At 38.8% G+C, this 20,815-nt stretch overlaps 1 protein-coding gene across 1 annotated transcript; it reads left to right on the top strand.

Annotated features, from left to right (window-relative positions):
- The first annotated feature begins 18,694 nt into the window (after positions 1-18,694).
- On the top strand, positions 18,695-19,648 carry LOC126079169 (olfactory receptor 52R1). The gene has a single exon (XM_049890085.1). The coding sequence runs from the start codon at positions 18,701-18,703 to the stop codon at positions 19,646-19,648; it is 948 nt and encodes a 315-aa protein (XP_049746042.1). The 5' UTR covers positions 18,695-18,700.
- The last annotated feature ends 1,167 nt before the right edge of the window (positions 19,649-20,815 follow it).

The following is a 20,815-nucleotide window of genomic DNA, read 5'->3' as shown; positions in this document are numbered from 1 at the left end:
GAATTTCCCAAGAGGCTCCCACACTAGGCTGAAGCAGGTCTAAACAATATATTTACACTTCCCTTTAATTATTGTAGTGATTATTTTTATAACTTTAAACAAATATTAAAATGTCCCTATCAACTGTAGATTCTGTTTTCTGTTATGTAGATGGGGATGGGGGTAGCCTTTACATGCCCTTCCTCTTCTCCCTCCTCTCCCAAGTCCAGCTACCTATTGCATAATGTTTCCCCAAATTGGCTTATAGTTCTGTTGCGATTAAGTATTGCATATTTGTTTTTTAGGCTATTTGAACTTTCAAAACAAATACACTTTAATTAAAATATAATTAAATAAATATTCTACATAGCATACAGAATATATGATGTGATTAGAGAAAAGAATAAAATAAAATCCTATATTACTAAGCATTTATCACTGTAAGAGGAGGCATCCATGCATCAAAATAAAATGGATTATTTCCTTTTATATTTATTCAATTGCTCATAAGTATGTCAGGTTTTTATTTAATTTACACTGGGCCATGATTTTCTAGGACAACTGTTTTCTCTGGAGTTAAAATCGTCTTCCATTTTGCCTAACAGTTTAAAGACATATTTTCTTCACCATCTCACCAATGACTTCCAGCTATTATGTTGTTGTTGTGTGCCATCAAGTCGATTCTGACTCATCTTGACCCACAGTGACCCTATAAGACAGAGTAGAACTGTCACATAGGGTTTCCAAGGCTGTAATCTACGAGAACAGGTCGCCAAGTCTTTTCTCCTGCGGAGTAGCTGGGGGGCTTGAACTGCAGATGTTCCAGTTAGCAGCCTAGTGCCTAACAGTTGAATCACCAGGTCTCCTTTATTTATAATGCTAATTAAGTTATAATATTAATTTAAAAAAATTTATTAATTAAAAGATGGTATAATTTAACAAGCATACAAACATCCTCAAGGTTTCATTGAAATGCAAATTCTGATTCAGCTGGTCTGAGATGGAGCCTGAGCGTTTCTGAATTTCTGAAGCTGCTTCTGCTCTGAGGACATTTTTTTGTAACAAGGTTCTAATATGTCCTGCGTTTATTAAGGCATGTCGGATTGCTGCTTTCCTGGGCTTACTTCACATTACACCTCTCAATAATTTCCATTCACATATGACTATCAGTTGTTGAACCGCTTTGGCTATCTGTTTCATTCTGCTGCAGCAAATCTTCAGGTATTTTTCAGGAAGAGAAAATGGGCTAACAGATGATAAGCTTTCTGTGTTCCTATTGTCCTGTTGTTGTTGTTGCTAGTTACTGTCAAGTTGATTCTGACTCATGGTGACCCCATGTGTGCAGAGTTGAACTTCTCCACAGGGTTTTCAAGGCTGTGACTTTTCAGGAGCAGATTGCCAAGACTGTCTTCTGAGGTGCCTCTGGGTGAGTTTGAACCGCCAACCTTTAATAGCTGATTGCTTAATCATTTGTGGAATCCAGGGGCTCCTTCTGTCTTCCTAGCTGTCTAAGATATTTCTTTATGGTGCCCTTATACTTAACCAAAAGATTGGCTTTAAATAATTTTCTTGACAAATTTTAAGGTTTAGTTTAATATGGAAACCCTGGTGGCGTAGTGGTAAAGTGCTACGGCTGCTAACCAAGAGGTAGGCAGTTCAAATCTACTAGGCACTAATTGGAAACTCTATGGGGCAGTTCTACTCTGTCCTATAGGGCTGCTATGAATCAGGATCGACTTGATGGCAATGAGTTTTGGGTTAGTTTAATATAGTAGATAATACTGGCTCTGGCCAGCCAGAGACAAAATTCTGGTTCTGTATGTCTACACTAGGAAAATTTAACCTCTCGTTGCTTTAGTTTCTCTAACTGTGAAATGAGGATTTTCATACCTATCTAATTAGTCGTCATAAAGAATAAATAATTCTATACTTTTAAAGCTTTTAAAACACAGCGTAGGATGTAGTAACTACTTAACAAATCTTACTTATTCACTGCAAAGCCTGTGTAGAATAAACAAGTCTTATTCAATTTCCTTTGTAGGTCATTCCCTCACTATTTTATTTATTTATTTTGTAATGTAGATCAAGGTTTACAGAGCAAATTAATATCTCATTTAAACAATTAATACACATATTGTTTTGTGACATTGGTTGCCACTCCCATGACATGACAACACTCTCCCTTTCTTGTCCTTGAGTTCCTTATTACCAGCTTTCTTGTTCCCTCCCGTCTGCTTATCCTCTCCCCAGTGTTGGTATGCCCATTTAGCCTCGTTTCATTTTATGGGCCTGTCTAATCTTTGGCTGAAGGGTGAACCTCAGGAGTGACTTCAGTACTGAGCTAAAAGGGTGTCCAAGAGCCATACTCTCCAGGTTTCTCCAGGCTCTGTCAGACCAGTAAGTCTGGTCTTTTTTGGTAAGTTAAAATTTTGCTCTACATTTATCTCCAGCTCTCTCCGGAACCCTCTATTGTGATGCTCGTCAGAGCAATCAGTGTTGGTAACTGGGCACCATCGAGTTGTGCTAGACTTAGTCTGGTGGAGGCAGTAGTATTTGTGGTCCATTAGTACTTAGGACTAATCTTTCCCATGTGTCTTAGGTTTTCTTCATTCTCCCTTGCTCCAGATGGAGTAAGATTAATGGAGTATCTTAGATGGCTGCTCAAAAACTTTTAAGATTCCAGACGCTACTCACCAAAGTAGAATGTAGAACATTTTCTTTATAAACTGTGTTATGCCATTTGTGATAGATGTCCCTGAGACCATGCTCTCTAGCCCTCAGTCTAGTAATTCAGTCCCTGAGGGGGTTTGCATCTGTCTCGGAAGTGTCCGTGACCTTGCCTTGTACAAGTTGTGCTGGCTTCCCTAGTATTGTGTACTGTCTTATCCTTCACCAAAGTTACCACTTATCTGTTATTTATTTAGTGTTTTTCCCTCTCCACCCCCTCCTCATAACCATCAAAGATTGTTTCTTTTTGTGTATAAACCTTTTCAGGAGTTTTTATCAAAGTGGTCTCATACAATATTTGTCCTTTGGTGATTGACTATTTCACCCAGCGTAACGCCCTCCAGATTCATCCATGTTCTGAAATGTTTTGCAGATTCATCATTGCTCTTTATCATTGTGCAGCATTCCATTTTGTGTCTGTACCATAGTTTGTTTACCCATTCATCTGTTGATGGACACTCAGGTTGCTGCCATATTTTTGTTATTGTGAATAATGCTGCAATGAACATGCATGTGCATATATCTATTCATGTGACAGATCTCATTTCTCTAGGACATATTCCTAGGAGTGGGACTGCTGGATCGTATAGTATTTCTATTTCTAGCTTTTTAAGGAACAGCCATATCATTTTCCAAAATGGTTGTACCATTTTGCATTCCTACCAGCAGCACACAACAGTTCCAACCTCTAGCATTTATTTTCCTTGTTTTTAATTCATGCCAGTAATATCAGGGTGACATGGTATCTCATTCTGATTTTGCTTTGCATTTCTCTAATGGCTAGTGATCTCCTGCATTTCCTCATGTGTCTATTAACCACCTGAATGTCCATCTTGGTGACGTGTCTGTTCATATCCTTTGCCCATTTTTTAATTGGATTATTTGTCTTTTTGCTGTGGAGGTATTGTATTTTCCTGTAGATTTTAGACCTTTTTCAGATTCATAAAGATCAAAAATTTTTTCCCAGTCTGTAGGTTCCCTTTTTACACTTTCAGTGAAGTCTTTGGATGAGCATAAGTGTTTAATTTTTAGAAGATTCCAGTTTATGTCATGTATTGGGGCATTTAGCATTGGTCTTATTTTTTCTTCTGTGATCTTTATTGTTTTGGATTTTATATTTATGACTATGATCTATTTTGAATTAGTTTTTGTGTCTGATGTGCGATATGGATCCTGTTTTGTTTTTTTTTTTTGCCAATGGACGTGCAGTTTTGCCACCTCCATTTGTTAAAATATTGTCTTTTCCCCATTTGGTGGACTTTGGGCACTTGTCCCATAGAAGATCAGGTGATCGAAGGCGGTTGGATTTACATCTGAGTTCTCAATTCTATTCCATCGGTCAACGTGTCTGTCCTTGTACCAATACCAAGCTGTTGTGACTGTCATATACAGCTATTAGGTTCTGAGATCAGGTGGAGCGAGTCCTCTTACTTTATTCTTCTTCAATAGTGTTTTACTTATCCCAGGCGTCTTCCCTTTCCATATAAATTTAAAATGATTAGTTTTACCATCTCCTTAAAGAATACTGCTGGTATTTGGATCCAGATTGCCTTGAATTTGTAGATTGCTTTGGGTAAAATTGACATTTTCACCGTGTTGAGTCTACCTATTGTTGAGTAGGGTATGTTTTTCCATTTATATAGGTAGGTCTCTTTTGGTTTCTTCCAGTAGTGTTTTATAGTTTTCTTTGTATAGGTCTTTTACATTCATGGTTAGATTATTCCTAAGTATTTTATTTTTTTAAGGACTATTTATAAATGGTATTTGTTTCCTGACTTCTTTTTCATAGTTCTCTTCATTGGTATATAGGAATTCAACTGTTTTTTGTCTCTTCATCTTGTATCCTGCCACTCTGCTGAATCTTTCGATTAGTTTCAGTAGTTTTTCATGGAATTTTTGGGTTTTCTATGTGTAGTATATCATCCACAAATAAGGACACTTTTACTTCTTCCTTACCAATTTGGGTGCCCTTTATTTCTTTTTCTTGCCACGTTGCTCTGGCTAGGACTTCCAGCACAATGTTGAATAAGAGTGGGGATAAAGGGCATTACTGCCTTGTTCCTGTTCTCAAGGGGATTGTTTTCAGTCTCTCTCCATTAAGAATGATGTTGACTGTTGGTTTTGTATAGATGTCCTTCTTTATGTTGAGGAATTTCCCTTCTATATCTATTTTATTGAAAGTTTTTATCGGAAACGGATGTTGGACTTTACTGAATGCCTTTTCTGCATCAATTGAGATGATCATGTGATTCTTTTATATTATTTTATTTCATTTATGTGGTGGATTATGTTGATTTTCTCATGTTGGACCATCTTGCCTACCTGGTATGAATCTTACTTGGTCATGGTGTGTAATTTTTTTGATGATACTGAATTCTATTCGCTAGAATTTTGTTGAGGATTTTTGCATCTATGTTCGTGAGAGATATTCATCTGTAATTTTCTTTTTTTTGTGGAGTCTGCCTGGTTTTGCCATCTGGGCTATGCTGGCTTCATAGAATGTGTTCTGAAATTGTTTGCGGAGTACTGATGTAAGCTCTTCTCTGAATATTTGGTAGAATTCTCCAGGGAAATCATCTGTGCCATGGCTTTTTGGGAGTTGTTTTATTGCCTTTTCAATCCCTTCTCTTTTTATGGATCTGTTCAGATTTTCAACTTCAGTTTATGTTAGTTTGGGTAGGTAGTGTGTTTCTGGAAATTTATCCATTTCCTCTAGGTTTTCAAATTTGTTGGGCATAGATTTTCATAATACTCTGTTATGATCCATTTTATTTCAGTTGGGCCTCTCATAACGTCTCCCATTTCATTTCTTATTTGGGTTATTTGAGTCCTATACTGTTTTTCTTTTGTCAGTTTGGCCAATGGTTTGTCGTTTTTGTTGATCCTTTCAAAGAACCAACTTTTGATTTTGTTGATTCTTTCTATTGATTTTCTATTCTCTATTTCATTTATTTCTGCTTTGATATTTATTATTTCCTTTCATTTATTTCTGCTCTGATGTTTATTATCGCCTTTCTTTTGGTGGCTGTGGGCTTCTTTTACTGTTGTCTTTCTATTTGTCCAAGTTGTGCAGCTGATGATTTGATTTTGTCCCTTTCTTCTTTTCTGATGTGTGGATCTAGTGCTATAAATCGAACCCTGAGCACTCCCTTTGCTGTGTCCCAAAGGTTTTTTTATGATATTTTTTCATTATCATTTAGTTCTCAGAAATTTTTTATTCCATCTTTGATTTCTTCTATTACCCAGTGGTTTTTAAGCAGGGTGTTATTCAGTTTCCATGTATTTGATTTTTTTTTTCCCCCTTACTCTTCCTGTTACCAATTTCCACTTTGATGGTGTTGTGATCAGAGAAGATGCTTTGTATTATCTCAACGTTTTTGGATTTTGTTGAGGGTTCCTTTGTGGCCTAAGGTGTGGTCTATTCTGAAAAATGTTCTATGTGCATTGGAAAAGATTGTATACTTTGCTGCTGTTGGGTGGAGTGCTCTGTATATGTCTGTGAGGTCAAGTTGGTTGATTGTGGCCTTTAGATCTTCTGTATATTTGTAGAGTTTCTTTCTGGATGTGCTGTCCTTTACCAAGAGTGGTATGTTGAAACTTCCTACTATTATTGTGGAACTGTCAATTTCTCTTTCTGATGCTGTTAGAGTTTGTTTTACGTATTTTGGAGCCATGTCCTTGGGTGTGTAGATATTTATTATTGTTATGTCTTCATGTTGAATTGTCCCTTTAATCATTATATAATGTCCTTCTTTGTCTTTTAAGTGGATTTTGTTTTAAAGTCTATTTCATTTGAGATTAGTATTCCCAGTCCTGCTCTTTTTTAGTTGCTACTTGCTTGATATATTTTTTTTCATTCTTTGATTTTTAATGTATTTATGTCTTTGTTTCTAAGGTATGTCTCTTGTAGACAGCATATTGACTGGTCCTTTTTTTAATTCACTCTGTCACCCTCTGTCTTTTTATGGGTGCATTTGAGCCATTTACATTCAGTGTGATTAGTGATAGGTGTGAGTTTGCTACTGTCATTTTGTAGTTTTTTTTGTTTGTTTGTTTTTTGTGGTGCTAACATTTTCTTTGTTCCTCTTATTCTTCTGTGCTGAATTCCTTTTGCTTATGGATTTTTTGTTGTTGTTCCTTTCATTTTTGTAGATTTTGTGTTTACTGAGACTATGTTCTTCTTCTTTATTTTGATGAGTAGGTTTGTTAACTTTCTTTTTGGTTACTTTGAAATTTACGCCTACTTCCTAAATCAGAACAAGTCTTTTATTACTTAATATTGCCTTGGCTTTCTCTCCATTTGAAAGTTATATACCTACACCGTTTATTCCGTCTTTTATTATTCTGACATTTTTGTCATTTACAGACTGACCTCTCTGGCTCCCTGCTGTAAATTTTTTAGTTTTGTTTTATTGTTGAGAGTTCATTACTTAGATCAGTATCTGACTGATACTGTCATTTGTCCTAGATTCAGGCAGTTGTCTGATGTTGTTGGTTCTCTAACTGAAGGACTCCCTTTAATAATTCTTACAAGCTTAGTTTGGTTTTTTCATATTCCTTTAATTTCTGTTTATCTGGAAATATTCTAATTTCACCATCATATTTGAGCAAGAGCTCTGCAGGATATATATTACTGGTTGACAATTTTTCTTTCAAAGTTTTATATACATCATCCCATTACCCTCTTGCCTACGTGGTTTCTGCCAAATAATCAGAGCTTAGTTTTATTGTTTCCTCTCTGTATGTGACTCTTTGTTGTTCTCAAGCTGGTGTCAGAGTTCTTTCTTTGGTTTTGGTCTTAGCGAGCATGATTATGTTATGCTATGCACTGGTGATTTTCTTTTGGGGTCTATCCTATATGGGGTTCATTGAGCTTCTTGGATAGTCAGCTTTTCATCTTTCTGACATTAGGAATGTTTTCTGTCAGCAAATCTTCAATAATCCTCTATGTGTTTTCCTTTTTCTTTCCCTGTCCTGGAACTCTGATCACAGACAAACTTTTGCTTTTGATTGTATCCCACATCATTCTCAGGGTTTCTTCATTTTTCTTTGTTTTTTCCTCTGATTTTTCCTCAAAGTGGTATCCAAGGATTTGTCTTCAATTTCACTGATCCTGTCTTCCATTGTTTCAAATTTGTTCCTAAAACCATCTATGGCACTGTCTGCTTCTGAAATCTTGTTGTTTATATTTTGGATTTCTAATTGCTGTTTTTGTACAGTTCCTAGTTGTTTGTTTATTTTGACATTTGATTCCTGTATTATTTTCCTAAATTCTTTTATTGTTTTATTTGTCTTTTCCATGTTTTGTCTGTATTTTCCATGATTTTTGTCTATTTTTTCCTTATTTGTGTCAGTGTTTTTCTTCATCTCTTGGAAAGCCCTGAATATTAGAGCTTTTAATCCCCTGTCAGGTAGTTCCAGTGCCTCTCTTCTACTGAAAGGTCATTTGGTGTTTTATTTTGGATGCTTTCTGGATCCATCCTGTCCAGTTTTTGAATATGTTTTGATATTGTCCACTGTCTTCAGAACATTCAGGAATTATTTTATTTGTTTATTGATTGTAGATTTGTCTGTTTTACCCTGCTTTTTTGTTTTATTTCATTATGTCTGAGCAGACAGAGTAGGCATTCTTTGTTGTTTGCTCATCCACGGGCACAATATTTCTCACTACCTTACCCAAGTGGGCAGGGCTGGTCACTCAGCTATGGTGCAGCAGAGGAGGTCCAACAGGGGAGAGAGATGGGAATTGGTCACTGTGGCATGTACTGCAGCTGACAAGGCAAGGATGAGGGGTAGTGCATGGGTCCAGTGGTCTATGCCTGTGCAATTTGACATGTGGTGCAGTAGGCAGGAGGGGAGGGGTAGGATATGATGTGTGAAGCTATGTGGGTGTGAGAAAGAAGAGGAAGAAGAAAGAGAAACAGAAGCCAAAAAAAAAAAAAAAAAGTGCTGCAGGAGCCTGCCAGTGGAGTGGCTTGGACCCAGGGAAGCTGTGTCCTGGTGGCTTTCTAACCAGGTGATATAGCACAGCCCATCAAGAAGAGGTGGACACAGCACACATGGTTAGTTGGGTGGGAGAAAGGAAAGAGGGGAGGGGAGAGAGATAAGAAACCTAAAAAAAAAAAAAGAAGAAGAACACATGGCCAGGTGGTCAGGAGAAAGGAAAGAAAGGTAGGCAGAGACAGAGAAGAAACTGAGAAAAAAAAAAAAAGAAGAAGAAAATGCCCTGAGGGAGCCCACTGAGATGATGGCACGGACTACAGAAACCATGTGCTCATGGCTCCCCAGCTGAGCAGTGTGGCACAGCCCATCAAAAAGCTACAAAGAAGGCACATGCAGCCAAGTGATCAGAGAAAGGAAAAGAAGAAAGGTAGAGAAAGACAAGAAGCCAAGAAAGAAAAAATGCCCCTAGGGAGCCGATCAGCACGGTATTGCAGACTGATGAAGCCTTGTGCCTGTGGCTCCCTAGCTGAGCGGTGTGGCACAGTCTGCCAAAAACAGCAGAGATGCACGTGTGGCCAGGTGGTCAGAAGAAAGGAAAGGAAGGGAGGTAGAGAGAGAGAAGAGACCAAGAAAAAAAAAATGCCCCAAGGGAGCCCACCAGCATGGTGTCATGGACTGAGAGGCTGTCTCTCACTATTTTAAAGCATTAGGCTTATTCTTGAGACTTTGAAATTTCACAATACTTTTTCTACACATACACTTGTTTGTTTGTCTATTTGACATTCCTTTTTTTCCTTGCTGAGCAGTACTCCATTAGATAGGTAGAGCAAAGTTTGTTTAATTTTTGATTGACAGATATTTGAGTTGTTTCCACATTCTGGCTGTTTTACAGCTGCTATGAACATTCTTGGACATTTTGGTGGACATATGTGGTTCTTTCTTTGGGTGTGCAACTAGGGGTGGAATTCCTTGGTCAGAGGGCATGTTAGCTTTATTAAAAATTGACAAAAAGGATTCCTTATATGCTGTACTAGCTACCTGCATGTTCCAATTGCCCCACATTCTTGCCAACACTTAGTGTTGTCAGTGTTTTTAATATTAACTGTTCTAATGAGTTTGCATTGTGTTTTAAATTCTCATTTCCCTAATAACTAGTAATGTTGATACCTTTTCATACATTTATTGGCCATTAGCTATCTTCCTTTGCAAAGTGCCTGTTTAAATCATTTGTCTATATTTTTTATGAGGTGTTCCTTTATTATCGATTGTAAGAGTTTCTTTGCTAAATATATGTGTCATGAGTATATTCTGCCTTCATGGCTTGCCTTTTTACTTTGGTAATGGTATCTTTTGAAGTAGAATTTTTTTTATGACGTTTAATTGCTAATTTTTCTTTGTTTGTTTCATGACTGATACCTTTTGTGTGTTAATTGTCTTAGTTTCCCAGATCAGTCATAACAAAAATACCACAATTGGGTGGCTTGAAGAGAAAAACTTATTGTCTCACAGTTTTGGAGGTTAGAAGTCCAAATTCAGGTTATGGTCAGGGCTATACTCTCTCTGTGCTGTCTCTAGGGGAAGGTCCTTCTAAGTCTCATTCAGCTTTCATAGCACCGAGAGTTTCTTAGTGTTTCTTGGCTTGTAGATTAGATTCTCAAAGAGCTTCTTTCCCCTGTGTTTGTGTCTCTCTGTGTGTTTTCCCTTTTTATAGGATACCACTCATAAGGGATTAGGTTTAGGACACACTTTACTCTGGTATGCCCACACTAACGTAACGAAACAAAAACCTTATTTCCAAACAGGGTCACATTTATAGGTACAGGAATGAAGACTTCAACATATCATTTTGGAGGACACAATTCAATTCATAACATTAAGAAATATTTTTCTTCTCTAAGTTCACGAAAATTCTATCTGATTTTTCATGGAGGAAGAGGTTGATATTTATTTTCTTTTTCATACAGATATCCAGGTGTTCCAGCATCATAAAGACTTTTCCTCTCACTAAATTACATTGATTCCTCTGTTGAAAGTCAATAAATTATACATGTTTAGAGCTGTTTCAGGCTTTCTTAGCGTTTTTCAATTATATATTCATCTATCTTTACGTAAATACAAGGCTATTTGTACAAAATGTAGAGCAGTAGGCAAATATGTTTCGCAGAGTCCATGTCTAGATAAACAAATTTATTAAAACTATATTTAAACATTTGCAATTCCATGTGAAGTGTAATTATTTGTAAATGAATACTTGCAATAATGCATAGCAATGCATTGATTTTCCAACCAGTACAAAGGAATTTTTTTGTTTTTTTTCAGTGACTAGGACCTTCACTGCTAGGACCTTCATTGAGGGCAGAATCAACTGTGATAGAAGTCTCACCTTCTGTGGAGAAGACCCTGGTTTGATTTCCAGACAATGCACTTCAAGTGCAGCTACCGTCCATCTGTCCGTGGAAGCTTGTGTGTTGCTGTGATCCTGAACAGGTTGCAGAGGTGCTTTCAGACTAAGATGGGCTAGGAAGAAAGGCCTGGCGATCTACTTCAAAAAAATCAGCCAGTGAAAACCCAATGAAGTCTGATCCCCTTGTGTATGGGTTCACTATGAGTGGGGGGCAACTAAGAGTAACAACAGCAGGAACCTTCACTACACCACCAGGGCTCCAAGCATAACTGTCCTTCTCTTAATAGACCTGACTTACTTACTTGAGTGAATGGGCAAAGAGCCCTAGATGATGGAGAAAAAGCCATTTTATGTTACAATTTCTATGGGGCAAAAGAGGTTTGATCTTCAATCTCCTAGTCAGAAGTTCTCAAGGGCCAGATTAAGGCATATGATGGCCCTAAACACTGACAATCTGTGACACCCGCCCCCCCACTTACTCACACTTTTGAACTGGATCCAGTTGCATATTGAATGAATGTAGCAAGAGTTAGACTCTACAGCCCACCCCCACCTCTTGTTTATTAGAAAGAAATAGTATACTCCCAAGAGGCTTGCCAAGATAAGGCGTTTCAATTACACTGGAGGGGACCATAGAAGACAGATGTCAACGAAGATGTTGAAGTGGTAGGGGCCTCATAGCTTAAACAACTTGGAGGGTGGCACCCTCATGACCCTGTGTGAACTTTATTTCCAACTGGCACATTCTCATGCACTGAAGCTAGTATCAATTTTATTTACTGCCCTGCCAGTTCCCTTCTGCTACAGCGCTTACTTTTCCTTGTGTCCTGTCTGCTTGGCATCTATGGATCTTTGCTTTGAACAACTGGTGCCCCTGTTTTTTGATGCCCTAAGCACATACTTGCCTTGCTTAGTGGGTAACCCATCCCTGGAAGTTCTGCTTCCTGAAGAGATGCAGAAAATCACAAAACGTCTTTACTATAGCTTAATCTCAGAGTCTTAACAACATACTTAGGCAGGGAGCTTGGTTATTATAGTTTTCTGACATCATATCCATGCACAATTAAAGAAAAAGAAATGTAAAAATATATCTGGGGTATTTTAAAAGCCCAGGTAAGGTTGGGTACCAAGAACTTGCAGTAGCAACAGTCTGAGAGCCTGTTTTATTGTTTCCCAGCAGTTGCTCATTGGTACAAGGTAGCAGCAGATAAGGATACTTTGAAAGGGAACTGCAATAAAAAAGTAGTTGTTGAAGCTCTTGGCATGAGTATGGTTAAAGTGATGGACCATGAGGATTAAGTTTTATACAAGATGACTTCAAAAAAAAAGAGGGTTGACGGGATTTGAAACAAATATATATGTAGGAGTCAAAAGACTTGATGTTGTAGAAGAGCTAGAAAGATAGGGTGCTGTAGTTAGAGTAGTTAGACTGAGATGCTCAAGAATTCAGAGATCTAGCAGTTTTGACCTATGACAAGGTCCTGGCCATATCCTTGGCTGACTGACTTAGATACTGTGGGGATAAAGGTCAACATAAGAGAAAACCAAAAACCAAACCCATCACCGTCGAGTTGATTCCAACTCATACCAACTCTATAGAAGAGAGTAGAACTGCCCCATGGAGTTTCCAAGGAGTACCTGGTAGATTCAGACTGTGAACCTTTTGGTTAGCAGCCATAGCACTTAAGCACTATGCCACCAGGGTTTCCCAACATAGGAAAAAATATAAAAATATAAAAGTTTCCCAGGATTCTCATGTCAATATCTTCAACAACATTTCACTCCAACAAAACTTCCTTTCAAACATCCTTCTCTGTCCTACTCTTGAAACCCTATCAAAAGGAGCTCTCAGATTGATGAGGCTACAAGTATATGCTAACCAATCTTGAGTGGGCTCTAGATACTGCCCAGAAACCTTTGAACATTCTAATGAAGGCTGCAATTCAGAGCAGGACCATGAGCCAGGTGCCTAAGTCTCAGTGCATCCTGAAAAAAGTACCAGCTTTGGAAAGACACAAATGAGGAGGGGCCTGGAGGAGGGTCAGTTAGGAAAAGACTGAACCTTCTACTAACCAAGCTAAATCCATTGCCATCAATGCAATTCTGACTCATGGTGACCCCATGTGTTACAGAGTAGAGCTGCTCCATAGGGTTTCCTTAGCTGTAATCTTCACAGAAACAGATCATCATGCCTTTTTTGTGGCACCACTAGATGGGTTTTAACTGTCAACTTTTAGGTTAGTACACTAGTACAAAACATTTACACTACCAGGGGACCCTTCTATTGCACACTCCTTTAAGGAAGCCATCTACAACTACACTTGTAGTGTATGGTTGGCCCGACAAACAACTTCTACAAGAACCTGGATGTCATATCGTCCTGGGACCACCCTGACATTTGGCACTGTGGAAGGAAAAGGAGATGAGGAACCAGGTTCTACCTCTAGAAATCACATTCTGTTTGGGGAGAAAAGTCTCTCTGTGAAAAAAAAGAAAACTGACATGTACTTCTTCAATATACTGAGCACTTCACATATCACAGCTAAATGAAACAAAGGACAAGACAACAAAGAACATTTTCAAGCTGAAATAAACCCAAAATTACAGCATTATCCTGATTAAAAACAATAGTGTCTCTGATTTTTGTTATACTGATATCTGATGATATGCCATGACATTTGTGAATACGGCCATCACGATCTACCATAAACATATTAATACAAACCTGACAGTCTTGGTAACTTTTTGTGTATTTTGTGCAGCCTATCTTCTGAAGTCTGACTTCTTTGCACTCTTTTCAAATAAATACCTTATTTCCATTTTTAAATGCTTCTTTTTCAAATCTTCCTTTATACTTTATACATCAGGGAGAGCTGAGAAAATATTTATATTTCTTTCCCAGTACAGCCTCCACACTGCCCCTTAATGGTGCCAATAATTCCCCAAGATCAGAGCAAGCCCTACCCAGATCACCATCTGATGGGCAAAGTTATTTATAACAGAATACCAGCAGGGGCCTATATAGGCACTGAGAGAGAGCAAGCTCTGTGTAGGCCTTAACAGTTCACACTGAGTCAGGAGGATATTCTAGCTTCACAAAATTTCAAAAATGACAATGGCAGGATCCCTGTCTGCAAGCCCTTTGCCTCTTCAAGTAATTACCCACCCAGAAGTGGGGAGGCCTCAGAGCCACAGCCACCTTGGTACACATTGAGGCGCCATACTCCACACACACACCATACACACTCATCTGCAGAAACATATATAATCACACACTGGCATATACGTAGTTAGACATACACCTTCACAAGGCATGTGTATTCAGTGACCTTGCACTCACAGAACTGCAGTATTGTACTAAATATGCATATTCTAATGCAAGTGATAGAAATCCCTGAGTGGTGCAAATGGCTCAGCTGTTAACTGAAGGGTAAGTTCAAGTCTACCAAAAGGCGCCTTGGAAGAAAGGCCTCGTGATCTACTTTCAAAAAATCAGCCATTGAAAAGTCTGTGGAGCACAGTTCTACTCTGACACACACGGGGTTGCCATGAGTGGGAGCTGACTCGATGACAACTGGTAAAGAAAAAAAAAAAAAAAGCAAATGATTATTCATACTTGCACTTATACAGAAGCTGATATATAAAAAAAAAAAAAACATACACAAACTCGTGCAAATCCAGCCCATTAAACACATGTATATTAACATGCCTCTCAGATAAGACACATGGCACATCAACACACTTTCACGTTACGCAAAATATGTATTCAATTGTAAATACTCATACTCTAACAAAAAAAAATGCATGCATACAGATAAACTCACATTTATGTAATCTCAAAAATATACCTTCTCTCACATGCATTCAAATCCCTGATCTTTGCATTTGTGTATGGAGAGGAGAGAGGAAAGTTAGGGGTTAATGTTTCCAGCCTTAGACTCCAGTCTCACAGGAAGCCTGTGTGAGGCTAAGGGCTCAGGGAGGAGGAAGAGAACTAACGCTGGGGCTAAGGGAAAGTCTTTTAAGTAGTCCCTGAGCTTGGGCCTCTGCCCAAGGCTGAATCCCAGGAGCTATTCAGAGCTGCTTAAGGTCCTGGCCAGCTTGGTCTGAGATAGAATAGAGCTCACCAGTGATTGATTCTTTGTGCCACAGGCATCTCTGCTCTTCTCTGAGAGCAGCAGGAATCACAGAGGCTATAAGAAGCTGGAAGACAAGGCAATGCACTGTACTGTCTGGCCTGACTCTCTGAGTGCTGCAGATTGAGATCTATGATTCGTTGTGAGATGGAAATAACATTTACTGTTGCCCCTGTGCCCTCCAGGGAGACTCGAGGAAGGTAGGGAGCCTGACTCTACATATAACCCTTCTATATAGAAGCTGGAATCTGTACCCAGATCTGTTCCAGTGGTATTTCTCCATGCCTTAGTTGCAAGCACCCCAAAAGTGAGAGAACAGAACCTAAATTTCCCTGAAGCTATGCCTTAGCAAGATCCCAGTCCACTTTATCCTTTCCTGGCTTGATCAAGTCAGCTGAACTGATGGACATAACTATTTCTACATAGTGGGTGGAACGATGGAGGCCAACAGTGCCAGTGGGTGCCATCACAGGATTTATACCTTACAGGTAAAAGCTGATCTCCACTCAGTGTGAGCACACAGTTCTTGTAGCCATGTTTCCTGAACCAAAATTTATGGTGAGTTAGATTGCTTTTGGGGAACAGAAAAATTGAATCTGAAGTTCAATGTGTTATCACCATAGCTGTAATATTTGAAAAGGATATAATTTAATTTCAGCTCTCGGTATTTGCCATGCTCAGCAATGTTCTGGTTTATTAAAAAAGAAAAAAAAAAAAAAACATTTAATAGCAGGGAAAGAGAGAAAGGAATGTTGGGCAAGAAGGGAAATTACCTTGTTCTTCCTTTTCCTATCCCTTAAGGAGTGCCTTGGTGGCACAGTAGTTAAGAGCCTGGCTGCTAACCAAAAGTTCAGTGGTTCAAATCCACCAGCTGCTCCTTGAAAACCCTATGGGGCAGTTCTACTCTGTCAGATAGCGTCACTGTGAGTTGGAATGGATTCTATAGCAGTGGGTTTGGTTTTTGGTTTAAGGATGCACATTTTTATCTCTCAATCCAGCAGCAAGCTGATAGCCTATTTTTTCCCTCAGAGAAGTTACTGAAAACCTCAAACATTGGACAAAAAATTACTGACAATGATTTAACTCTTGGCCCACTCCATAGAACTTTTAGCCTGTAAAAAAATATTTATTTGTTGTGCTCCCAGTGAAGTAGGGAGCACATGATCAAGAGGCAAGAGTTCTAATGCAGATCTGTCTCTGATGCAGTATATAATTGTACAAGTCCCTTCATTTCTGACTTTGTCACAGTAGGACAACAAATTCTGCTTTACCCGACTGGGATGGGAGTCCAAATCAACAGAGGGTGCCACTGAGAGCCCTTTCAGTGGAGTTGGGCACTCTGACAATTTATTATGTGATGATGGGGCAAATCTTGAACTGTATTTTTCCCACTGTAAAATAAAGATGCAATGGGAGTTGGAAACAATAAAATCTGTGTCTAGAAAAATAGCAATGCCTTCCAGAATTAATCAAAGAGTTTGTTAAGCACTTCCAGAAATTGTATCTTTAGCAGGCACCTCCATGGGTGCTGGAGTGGGCATAGCCTTAAGTATGCTCTTCTAGGTACCCATGAGCCCCTGGGACTGTGCCCCAGAGACGTATCTAGGGTGTGGCAGGTATGGCACACATCCCGGGCGCCACTTGGGAAGAGGGGGACAGGCAATGAACAATTTCGCCATCACAGTTTCTATTGCCAGTTGTGAGAGATCATTCAGCAATTTAAAATTAATTGCCATAGGCGTTCTTTTCTGTAGATACACCTCTGATACAGAGGCAAAAGGTAGGTTCAGAGGAAGACTCTGATTTGTACAGAATGTATAAAACTATTTGAGAAGACCTGGCCAGGTAAAAGAGGATAAAACAGAATCCTAGGGCCCAGATAATGTGTCCGTGATGTTTCACCATACTCTAGATACGAGTGTTTGTTTTAAGCAGTCATATAGCTATTATCCAGGTAAGACGGTGCAATAGAAAAAGTTTACTGTTTAGAGTAAGATTCCTAAAATCTGAGCCCCATTTTTCTCATATTGTAGGTTTCGATATGAAACATAAAATTACCAATCCAGGGAAAATCAGGAGGAGGCTAGGCCTATTTGGGGTCCTGAAGAGACCTTGTTTAGGATCCATTGGGTCTGGTTGAATGAAACATTTGGCTGTCACCAGCAGTCATTTGTTAAAGGGAATTTAAAAGAACACTCTTTTTGCCTGTCCAGGTGCTTCTACTATAGAGAAAGCTTTAAAACTTAAGCTATCAAAAAAGACAACTGAGATTCAATGGTAAAAAGATGTTGGGTAAGAACTATGTGAGCTGTTGTACCACTAACTCTGAGGTAGGTAGTGGTCACCTGACGGATTAGACAGTAAGATCAGCCCATGTCCAGGTAGAGGATGGTGTTCACAGTGTCATCCACTGGCCAGCAGGGCAACCTCTAGAAGGAGAAATGGACATAATGGTGTCATGGTGTGGCATCAAAGTGGTGTTCCAAGGGCAGCCCACACCTATCAAGACATTTTAAGATAGTTTATCAACTAATGAGTTCATTGCCACCTGCAGGCCAAATCTAGCTTGTAGCCTGCTTTTGTAAATAAACTTTTATTGGAATATAGCCACCCTCATGCACTTCTGCATTGCCTGTGGGTGCTCTGGAGACCTGGTGGTGCAGTGATTAAGCATTCTGCTGCTAACCAAAAGGTCAGCAGTTCAAATCCACCAGCCACTCCTTGGAAATCCTGTGGGGCAGTTCTACTCTGTCCTATAGAATCTCTATGAGTGCTTTTGCAGTACAGTGGCTGTTCTGAGTAGTTGCAACACAGATTGTATGACCCCCATACAGTCTAAATATTAATGGTCTTATCTTCTACAGAAAAAATTCCTGACCACTGATCTAAGAAGAGTCATGTTCTAAAATAATAGGTATAATAGAGTTACGTGATTGGCTAGTCAGTACTCTTCCAGTCCAAATCCTCATGGTAGCTATCTTAGAGTCAAAGCAAACTCAACGTTATTGCACAAATTATAACGGGCCTTTAAGCCAAAGTATTTTCCAAACCTGCTTCTTATTCTGCAAATTTGCACAAGTGGCTTAAACAGAGTAATGAAAAGAAAGATCTATGGGAAAGTTTAAATAAAGTCATTAATTCTAAAAAAAAAAAAATAGAATTTTTTAGAATTTCTATTAAGCTATTTGCCAAAATGGTTTTCACTTAGCAGATTCTACTTTCAAGTAAAACATCAATCCTTAAAAAATAATTACATTTGTAACTTATATGTTCTGGCCCCATGTTTGAATGACATAAACATAAATAAAGACTACGGAATAGCATCCTTTTATGTTGCCAATTTTTGTTTATTAAAACAGCTGAAATTATTCCAGTGTTCCATTAAATTCAAGTTCCATATTACCCAGTTTCCCTATCCAGCAGACTTCTAAATAATAATGACAATTATGTTGATTGTTATCACCTGCAGAGAGTAGTTTACCTTCCCAGTGGAGAACAAATTATCCATCCTATGATGTTGGCTTTGGGGAACAGCTCTTCTCATCCTGTGTCCTTCATTCTAATTGGAATTCCAGGACTTGAGAATTCCCATTTTTGGATTGCCTTTCCATTCTGTGCCATGTATGCTGTGGCTCTAATTGGCAACATTGCTGTCCTTCATATCATCCGAACTGACCACACCCTCCATGAACCCATGTACCTCTTTCTGGCTATGCTGGCTATTACTGACCTGATCCTCTCCTCCTCCACCCAACCTAAAATGCTTGCCATTCTCTGGTTTCATGATCATGAGATTGAATACCATGCCTGCCTCATCCAGGTCTTCTTCATCCATGCTTTTTCTTCTGTGGAGTCTGGGGTGCTCATGGCTATGGCCTTGGACCGCTATGTGGCTATCTGCTTCCCACTCCATCACTCTACTATCCTGACCCCATCCATAGTGTGCAAACTGGGGGCAGTCGTGATGATAAGAGGGGTGCTGTGGGTGAGTCCCTTTTGCTTCATGATGTCCAGGATGCGCTTCTGTCCCAACAAGGTCATTCCCCAATCCTACTGTGAGCACATGGCTGTGCTGAAGTTGGTGTGTGCTGATACTAGAGTAAATCGTGGATACGGACTCTTTGTGGCCTTATCTGTGGTTGGTTTTGATATGATTGTCATAAGTATATCCTACGTCATGATTTTGAGAGCTGTGCTGCAGCTGCCCTCGGGTGAAGCCCGGCTCAAGGCTTTTGGCACATGTGCCTCTCATCTCTGTGTTATCTTGGCTTTTTATATCCCAGCCCTCTTCACTTTCCTCACCCACCGCTTTGGCCACCATGTGCTCCAAGTGGTACACATCATGTTGGCTAATCTCTATCTTCTGGTACCTCCCATGCTCAACCCCATCATCTATGGAGTTAGAACCAAACAGATCCGGGACAGGGTTACCCAAGGATGCTGTGGTAAAGACCCTTGAGCAAAGGGTCACCCAGGCATCCCTTGATCTGGGGACAAAAATGAGGAAAGCTTGCCAGGCTATATCACACATCACCACAAAGTCATCTCTGTGAACAACTGGCCCAGGTAACCAACTCTCCAGAAACAAGAGGAATAATTTTTAGGACACACAGAACAAGAGAGAGATCAGAGGCCTAGTTTGATGATGCTAAGAGATGTGATGATAATAAAAACAGAATTGATGTGTGCATCACCACAGAAGCAAAACAAAAATATTTTTACTTATCAAACTAGTGAAGATTTTTAAAATGTCATCTTCCATGGATGATTACAGTGAAAACAGTTAATTTTATGCCATAGGCAGACATTTAAATTGTTATGACTTTGTTTAAAAGGAATTTAGAAATTTGCATCAAAAATGGTTAAAAAGGACATATATTTTCCCATATGGCTATTTCCTTATAAAAACAGAATTTTCAAACAAAAACATATAAAAATCTGTGCATGAAATCATTATTTGTAAAAACAAAAATAAGAAAGCATTCAAATATGGATCTATACAAAACCAAATGAAGCAATGTGGCATTGGATATCATGTGTATTTATTTTCAAAGATTGTTAAGGATGTGGAAAATGATCATGATATAAAATTAAATGAAAGAGAAAAGAAAGGCAATTGACAATAAGGTTTGAGGCCAATTCAAAAAAGGAATATATGTGCAGAGAAAAAGTTTTGAGAAATACATCCAAATGTTAATAATAACTACTTAAGTTGTGAGATTTGTGGCATTTTCATTTACTGTTTACTCCTCTTAAAATTTTTGAAAATTATCCTTCATCGAGAAAGTTTAATTTTAGTATGAGGAAAAAAATAATTAAAACAACAATACAAGTGTATAGATAGAAGACATTAATCCAGCGCCAAAGCACAGGTGAGTGCACTGGACAATCTGAAAGGATGAGGGACTCAGATACAGACTAAATTCCAAAAAAGCTTGAAAATCTAGATGTAGAAATTGTTGCCAGAATCACAACTTTTTGAGATTGGTAACAATGAGGACTAGGTGAGCTAAAGCATTGATCTCTCGTCTCCAAAATTTGCTGATTCCTGATGAATACGGATTTCAGAACAGAGATTTTTTTTTGCAGAGAAAGAGGAATGAGATTCTTTTCTGAAGACAACTAT

Source organism: Elephas maximus, chromosome 7, assembly GCF_024166365.1.
Source record: "Elephas maximus indicus isolate mEleMax1 chromosome 7, mEleMax1 primary haplotype, whole genome shotgun sequence".
Taxonomy (NCBI): domain Eukaryota; kingdom Metazoa; phylum Chordata; class Mammalia; order Proboscidea; family Elephantidae; genus Elephas; species Elephas maximus.
The sequence above is the reverse complement of the archived record's forward strand: the minus strand, read 5'-3'. Positions and strand labels throughout refer to the sequence as shown.